Source organism: Bubalus bubalis, chromosome 23, assembly GCF_019923935.1.
Source record: "Bubalus bubalis isolate 160015118507 breed Murrah chromosome 23, NDDB_SH_1, whole genome shotgun sequence".
Classification (NCBI taxonomy): domain Eukaryota; kingdom Metazoa; phylum Chordata; class Mammalia; order Artiodactyla; family Bovidae; genus Bubalus; species Bubalus bubalis.
The window spans coordinates 8,652,754-8,661,712 of NC_059179.1; the positions used below are offsets into that span (position 1 = coordinate 8,652,754).

Sequence of the window (8,959 nt, forward strand, 5' to 3'; positions counted from 1 at the left end):
GGAGAGGCATCAAGAAAAATACTAACATTTACTCAAAGGCTTTGGATTTGCTCACCAGGCAATATCAGTATCATACAGTTGGACAAATAGGCCTACGAGTATTTTTAAGAGGCAAATATACAAGTACTTTTAAGATTCCCTGTAAGGTTTGTCAGCAGTATTTTTGCAGTATTTGAAGTCAGAAGGCTCAAATAAAGACTTCTGAGGATTGAAAACACATTTTGAAGCACTCTCTAAACTGATTTAGAAAGGAGGAGCAGTACAGCATAATTTAAGAACTGTACTTGCATAATCTTTATCACAAGTGAAAAACAAAAAAAATCAAACTAAGTCCTAACAGGGTAATTACAGCAGATGTCTTACTGGATTTGTCTTATTAAGGCAAATTCACTTATTAAATAAACACTCAGATGAAATCAGCATGTTATCCCCTTACACACCAAGTGCCATCAGTGCGTTCATCCATATAATGAAATCAATCCAAATCAGCTCCAAGGATCAAGATATTAACTGTTTAGGACTAATTTCCAAGAATATGTCAAATCTACATGCACTAAAAAAAAGGTTAACCGTGCAGCCAACATATTGGACAGGACAAATTACAGAAAGGATTTTACAACTTTTTAGCCAATATAAATTTGATATTGACTGAATGTAAAACTACACTTTTTTCTAAGATAGCATGAGTTTCTACTATAACCCCACATTAAAAAAAAAAAAAAGTACGGAAATGTTTAAAAAAAATAAAAGCAACATAATGTACACTGAAGTTTCTAATCCACCAACAATGTTTCGGGAGCAGTGCAGAGTAAGTTTAGGAGTTTTAAAAAACGAGTTTGCTGTTCATAATGACAATAAAAGAGATTAGTTCTATAAGCTTTTACATAATAAAAACAAACCTATTTCAAAGATACACATTCTTTGGAAATATCCAGTTTTCATTAAGAAATACTTTAAAGCATCATATATTTTCAACATGAGGAATTACTTTTTAAACTTTAGGAAAATCAAATTGTACAATATCTGAAATAACTTAAGACATGAAAGGTTCTGAAAGGTTAGAATACTACTCTGAGCAGGACCTCTGTTCTACATTTGTGGTTGTATGAGTTTTGCAAATAACATAGACAGATCTGGCAGGAGTTCCAGATGTCAAGCTAAAAGAGAGGAACCAGGGACCCCAAAGAGAGATGCACAACACGGGCAGATCCGACAACAAAGAAAAATAGGTAAAGATCATCATTGGGTAAAAGGTGGAATCAACAAGAAGCAACAGAGACTGATTCTAGAACCCTGCTCTGGGACACAATATTGGACTACGTGTCTAATACCAGACACAAGCATTTGACATGCTGCAAGATGCTGCCATCTATTTAACGATAGCAGCCCAAGAAGTAAATCATCCTTTCCCCAGGAAACTGATTGCACCAAACTCGAAGAGTTTACCATAAGAAGTGTAAAGTCATAAACTGAATAAATTGGCGATTTGTGTGTATGTGTATAGATATACATATATGGACATATACATACACATATAATCATACACATAAATATACATACACACACACATCCTTTTGTCTTCTGGGATCTAACAGCACATGACTCTAACAAAGCGAGGCTCCAGGTCAGTACTCGCTTTTGACTAATTCCAAACTTCTGAGCTTTCACTATTGGGAAACAGGATACACTACCCCTGGTTTATCTCAGAGCTCACAGTAACTTCCAAGAGCTACAAGAATTCAAGATAACATAGGGTCCTGAACTCTGATAAGCAAATTCTCAGTGGCAAATGAAAATAATTATTCCTACTCTGAGCAGCTATGAAACCACCTGAAAATCCTATCAAAAGAAAGGGTTTTAATGTACTCTTAGCACCTCCTACACAGAGTGGGGAGAGGGCACTGGGAAATGAGCAGTCAGTAAAGAGTAAAAACATATGACATCTTTTGTTTATTCAGGTCTTTTAGAAATATTTTCATGAGGGTCAGTCAAATCTCCTGCTGCTGCTGCTGCTGCTAAGTCGCTTCAGTCATGTCCGACTCTGTGCGACCCCATAGACGGCCGCCCACTAGGCTCCTCTGTCCCTGGGATTCTCCAGGCAAGAGCACTGGAGTGGGTTGCCATTTCCTTCTCCAATGCATGAAAGTGAAAAGTGAAAGTGAAGTCGCTCAGTCATGTCCAACTCTTAGCGACCTCATAGACTGCAGCCTACCATCCGTGAGATTTTCCAGGCAAGAGTACTGGAGTGGGTTGCCATTGCCTTCTCCAGTCAAATCTCCTATGAACACACAATTAAATTGAAACTTGCAACCTATACACATATCAATGATCCAGATAGAACAAGAACCCTTGCTATATTACAAATACACCTGGAAAATGAACATCATCCCATAATCCAAATCAACCCCAAAGCAAAGTGGATATGTCTTAAAATATAAGTATAAACGATGATAACTCAGAGCTATCAATTAATCAACTCTGGTACTGATGCAAAATTGAGAAACCTACATTGTTCTTCTTGTCCCATTTCTGAGATCCTTTAAAAGGCATTTCAGTGGTGATTTGCTCAGTTTTCTCATGACTAAAACCAGGGTACTCTCTGCCTTCTGTATTGCTCTGACTCAAAGTACAAGTGAGGTGTATGTTCACAGAACCTGTCCTCTTCAAACTACTCTTGGCAAGACACAAGGATCAAGCCTGCCTAAACAACCTGCCGTCTTCTCCGCGGTTCTTCCCCCTTTCAACTCTCATCATAAATACTACTCATCAGAGTAAACTAGATGAATGTCCTCTCCCAGAAGCTCCTGTTAAAACATCACTATGTTAATCCAGAAAGGATAACTGGTCAACAGATTGGTATGTGGTCAGGTAGTAATAAATTCCTTTGGATGGAAGGATTGGCAGGGATGATGGGATTAGCAGGAGGAATCTGTAAGGCAAAAGGCAAAGGATAGAGTGGATGATATCCAAAGGCAGCCACAGAGATCCTTTTCACATCCTTCCTTACCTGCACTGCTCATCAGTTCCACCTATGACGCAAAGGAGGAACGACTGGGAAATGCCAATTCCAAGAGAAGGACCTGAGGAAATTCTAGCCAGCTCAGCACATTTCAAGGTGTATGTGCTGGATATGCCTATCTAGGCATATTTGCTTAAGCTCACTGGTCAATTTTCATAAGGTCAGTTTTGTGCTGGCGATAAGGCAAAACAAAACAAACAAACAAACAAAAAAACCAAAACAACAACGTATTCTAATTTAGGGCATGTTCTTTTCTTCCTATTCAGAAGGATTCACTAGTTAATAAGATGGAACTATCCTGATTCCAAGGCTGTAGAGTATAGCAGCTGAGAACTGGGGCTCTAAAAATTTTAAAACTGGGGTTTGAAACACATCTGGCATTTCCTAGCTGTGAGATTTTAGGTAAGTGACTTCTTTGAGCCTCAGATTCCTCACATGAAAAGTACATATGTGATTTAGGATCACTGAGGAAAAAACAATGAGCTGATGAAAGTAAAGAGCTTAGCACTGTGTTAAAATCAGTAGGATTAGCTATCTTTAATATTCTTACCTATGCTATTTTAAAGCATTGTGTATTTTTACTGGAACAATTAATAAGGTGGGCCCAGAATTCAGTGGGTGTACCCGCTCATTTCATTGAGGCTACTTATATCAAAATTAGGCCAGATCCCTTGATTTAGTCTGAAGGTTAAATCAGCTGAAATGAATCAGAGACTCAAAAGGCAGAGAGTTTTCTGGGGCATCCATTCCAAAGCACCCATGTCCCAGTGGAAGAAGGTACAAGTTCCAAAGGATGAATTTACATTATCAAGAATCAAGGGATCTGTGACAGGAATAGCTCGATAGCTTTGCAATATAATACATTATTTCTGTAACAGAGTGATATTGATTTCAGCTTTTGCTTAAGCTAATTTAAAAACAACAATTGTATGCAGTCCTCTGAGCTAACTGGGTGGTCAAAATAAGGAATTTAGCTGTGATTAAAAAAACAGAGGGAAGAATCAGGATATCGGGTTATTCTTGATGTGGAGTATATGCATGCAGGGAATTGAAGCTCACAGAAAACTATGTGAAAGACTCAGTTATTTGGTAGAAAGTTATATATGAATGTAAAATATCATCATCATCATCCAAAACAGCCTACAGTTTTCAATGATTATCACTTGATCTCTACTGGGCATTTCTAAGGGGTCTGCAAATGAGGACTGTAATAAGTCGGATGTTTTCTTTTTAAACATGATCATCATACTGTACACTTGATACTTATGCCGAGAGCTCAGATCTTCCCTTTCTCTAGTATAATTTTCATCTAAAGCATTCCTCAGATACTTAGATCATTCTTAATGGAGTTTGTGCATTATACCCTCTGTGGACACATGGAAATCTGGCTAATTGGACTGACTTGATTACAACAGTCGTTGAATTCTCCCATTTCCTTCCACTGCAATAAATGCTCAAGATATTTTTACCAGCGATTATGTAAATATTTCAGATTGCAATCATTTTCCAAAACAGTGGTGATAGGCAAAAGCTCTTTTGTCATTCTGCCCACCAAAGAGAATTCCTATACTTTCAAAATATATTTCTTTTCTTGTTAGTATAACTGGTGGTGTCCTAGTAAAGTTTCAAACAAACCCATAGCATGAATAGCTCTCACTAAATCCTATAGCCACTGGAATTGAACATTAGCTTTGTGATAAAGCCGTCTCTTTCAGTCCCAGTAAATGCATCAGGATGGCACAACTTTAAACAGAATGCATGAGCTGATGGGATGTCTATTTCCCAAATCCAAATATCTGAAAATTAGCAAATGCACTTTTATTTTGACATTAGCAAATGCACTTTTATTTTGAAAGCACTGTGTTTGCTGTTAAATGCTGTATTCTAGAAATACTTTTTTAATGATTACTTTTCTCGGCCAAAATAAGGTGCCTCACCAGTAAGTCAGTACTGTCTCTTTAAATGGTAGGATAAGTACCTAATTCCAGAGGTTACTATTCCCATGGTCTACCTGTCAAAATTCTTTAAATTCGAATGAGTCAGCTTCCTGAAAATACACGCCAAGCTTCCATTTGAAAGTGTAAAACTACATGCTTAGTGAGAAGAAGTTTACACTCAGTCCCAGGGTAAATCCGCGCACAGAGTTAAGTAGAAAAGCACTTCAGCTAGTTTCTGCGGACACAAATATGCGCTCGACCAATCTCTACTGCGCATGATCCACTCTTTTGATGAATGTTCCTACCCCTAACCAGAAAGCGCTGGGAGTAGGGGGGAGGGATAGAATAAGGAAGATGATGCGTACGTTTGGAAGATCAGCCATTTCCTCTAAGTACACACAAAAATGTCTCTCATTCCTAGGGAGATTTCTTATCAAGGAAAATAAAAGTTCCTCTTTGAGAGCTAGCTCCTGAATGAGAGGGGACCCTGGGAGGGAAGTTCCTTCTCCTAACCTCTCCAGACCCCGGTGAAATGTCCTTTTTGCTGCGGCGAGGCGGCGCTGGCTACACTTGTTTGGAGGGGCACAGCCCAGACACAGAGATTTGAAATTCCAAAAATGCGATAGAGCCCCAGCCGGCCAGCCCTAGGAGGCGAACAGCTGCTGGGTGACCGCTGATGAAGTGGCTTCTTAAGGAGGTGGGCAGATTGATTCCAGCTGCTGAGCGCGGGGCAGGGCAGCGGCCGAGGAATGCGCAGCTCAGCTGAGGCAAGACACAGCAGCTTCCCAACCAATGGCAAGGCCAAATATTAGCTCTGATTGCAGACTTGGCCGAAGAGAAGGAAGAATGCCATTGTTTCATTTGATAGGAACTTCCAAGGCAGCGTGGGCCAAAAGGTGCCATGTGGACAGTGTCATTTAGTAAGTGTAGTATTGCTCAGGAAACCTGAAGGCTGTCCCTTGAGACGTTGGTTCAGCGTGGGCCTGCAGTTCCCAAGGTGAAATCCTTTCTGCCTGACACAACCTACCAGCTCCTGGTCCTCTTCTGATAGCTCTCTACTCCTGCACAGTCTTCATTGATCCCCTCCCCCATCCCACATACACTGGAATCAGTACACAATTGAAACAAACAAGGAAAGAGTGCAGGGGAAGAGCGGGGGACATCGAGAGTCCTGCAAGTGGCCTGGATGGACGGACAAGAAGACGTGCTCTTTAGAAGCACTGGCCTCAAGGTCAGCTTAGGGGGAGGGATTAATTTAGGGGTCCCCTGAGGGCCCCAAACTCAGACAACCAAGTGATCTAACAAGAAGGAAGGGGTAAGAGGTAGGCGGGCATGAAGGCACGCCTAATGGAATATTCAATATCCTGCGAGATGCACTTTCGGCCGTGCACTTCCAGAGACTAAAAGCCAGTAATGGGCTTTGGAGTCTGCACTTCCTCTCCCTAATGTCCAGAGGCGCTTTAATGCTGCAGCCAATCGATCAGCCTTCTCCGGTGAAGACAGCGAGCGGAGAGCAAATACTTCCTACTTAGGGCCAAAATCGCCGGGCCTCCTCTGCGCACCACGAAAGAGCGACACACAACTTTGAACTGGCAGGACTTGGCTCTCAGCGTGGCGGGAAGAGGGAAGGAAGGAGCCCGGAGGCGCCCAGAGAAACAGCTCCCCTCCCTCTTCATCCCAACTTTTCCAGGGACAGACTCCGAAGACAAACAAGAGGGGGCGGTAGTATCGACTCATGAACAGGGCTGGCCAGTAGCCCCAAACCTGCTTCAGGTGCAAGGTCACCGAGCCACCTCCAAGCCCTAGGCAGCCCAAGAAGTGGACACTTCTGGAAGGGACACAAACTGAGCAAACCAACATCCAAGAAATGGTGTTTCTTTACAATTTCCTGCTGACATCACTTGCTGCCTGGAGAGTGACCCTCGGAGGCTGATCCCTGCAGTGGAGACGCACCCCAGTCCCGCCTCCTTCCCCTCACCCCCTCCGCGCCTTCCCAGCCGGGCTCGGGCTCTGGGCAAGTTCAGTTCCTAAACCGAACGCGGTCGCCCTGTCCAGCCTCCCGTTGCCGCTCCCGGGAGGCTCCAGCGGCGCACTGAGCATGCCCTGTGGCCTGGGTCTGGGGGTCACCTCCAGGAAGCTCTCCAGGCCCCGGGATGGGCCGGGTTCTGTCCCCGGAGGTAGTCTCCCCAGGGGTGCGCGAAGGGAAGACCGCGCGACTTCGGCGGGATGCGCAGCGGCCAAGTTAGCGGGCGCGACCAAACTTTCCACGCTCCTTCTCCCCACCCCCACGCCACAGGGGCGCGTTTCCCCGAGGAGCTAGCCTTTCCCAGCCCGGCGGAGACCAGCGCAGCACGTGATGGGCAGAAATAAAAATAAACACTCCCCATTCCCGGCCCGCCAGGGCCACCCCCACTCCGCGCGCTGAGGGGAGCCAGGGGCGCCGGGCACCGAGCAGCCCCCGCCGCCGCGGCCCGGAGCCCCCAGTCCCCGAGCCGCCGCCCGGCCCGCCCGTCCGCCCCGAGTGGCGGCCCCGCTCTGGCCCGCCGCGCCCGCGCCCCGGCGGCGCCTACCTTTCGGATTTGGTGAACTTCCGGAATGCCTGTCGGAGGTCGTGGAAGGACCTGTAGGTCTGCGGCTCGGCCGAGATGCCCTGTGCCCGGGTGGTCCGGGGGCCGATGTGGGTCGAGGGCACGGGCAGCACTGACTGGCATTTATGGAGTTTCCTCTTCAGCTCCTGGATTTCTTCCTCCTTCTCTGACAGCCGCTTCTCCAGCTCTTTGATCCTCTCCTCCTTGAGCATGAGAATCTTGGCAAAGTCTTCCTCCAGCTCGCTCATGTTTTTCCCTGAGCCCCTCCGCGAAACTTTTTCTCGGGCGACGGCGGCTGGGACTACAGCCGGGCGAGGCGAGAGCGGACCGAGTGAGTGAATGGGCGCTAAGTACTGGAGCGCAGCGGTGCTGCCCCTAATGCGGCGCGAGGAGCCGCGTTCTTCGATCCACTTCTGCTGAATGGACTAAAAGCATCGAGGGGAGGATGAGAAGTCTAAAAGCGCTGGAGAGGAGAGGCAGAGTGCTAATCCCCAGCCTCTCCGGGGAATAGGTGATTATCTTTCATTGAGAAACCAATTAGAGCTGCCCTTCCTCCCCTGAGACCCCCTCCCCCGTCCCCCTTTCCCAATCACTTCGTGAGAACACGGCGTGCGCGCCACCCCACCGAGAGCCTGGTTTCTAGTTGGGAGGGTTGGACCAGTGAGCCTGGTCTCACCCCATCACACAATAATCACTCTTGCACGCTATATGGTACCAAAGGAAAGGGCTGGGGTGGGGTGGGGTGAGGGGGGAGCTTTATGCCACTTGATCCTTGAAATAGCAACAATTACCATGTGATCTGGTAGATGACGCAGCGCTTGTAACTGGAGCCCAAAGACTTTGTGGGGTGTGTGCGTGTGAGTGTGTATGTGTGTGTGTGAGAGAGAGACATTTCATAAATATTAAACTGCCTTTAGACAATAACGTGCGTGAATTCATCTTGTTTTCACCTTTTACTTCTCTTCTGCCCTGGATGGTAAGGGACGTGTGTGTTTATTCCTTAGTATTAAGTCTTATGGTTGTGACCCCAAGTAATAAGAATAACAGGGCACTCGCGGTACCAGGTCTTTTCACCATAAGCTTTTAGTGGAAATAGTAAACTGAAATTGTTGGTGGGTAAATTGGATGAACATGTGTATGATAATGAGCCAAATGTTTACCAAAAAGGAAAAGGCCATGCATCCATTGGAAACTTCTTCGAGTTTGGTTTCTATTTCATCTGCTACTATTAAAATTTGTATACTGAGCACCCAAATTATATCACACCACCCTGGTTGTGAAGTGGGGACTACCAGTGCTGCATTGCGGGCTCACCCCAACAACTCCCGTTTTAGGGAAAAGAGCTTCTGCCAGCTGTGTATTTCCCTCACCTCTGCACCCATCACCACACTCAGTGCTAAAGGGATGTTTATACT

At 45.2% G+C, this 8,959-nt stretch overlaps 1 protein-coding gene across 1 annotated transcript in view; it reads right to left on the bottom strand.

The window, feature by feature from the left end:
* Positions 1–8,257, bottom strand: part of PRKG1 (protein kinase cGMP-dependent 1) — a 1,428,274-nt gene extending 1,420,017 nt beyond the window's left edge. The window contains exon 1 of the mRNA XM_025274139.3: positions 7,527–8,257. Within this exon, the coding sequence (XP_025129924.1) occupies positions 7,527–7,792 (266 nt within the window). The 5' untranslated portion in view covers positions 7,793–8,257. The remainder of the gene's footprint in view (positions 1–7,526) is intronic.
* Between the last annotated feature and the right edge of the window lie 702 nt (positions 8,258–8,959).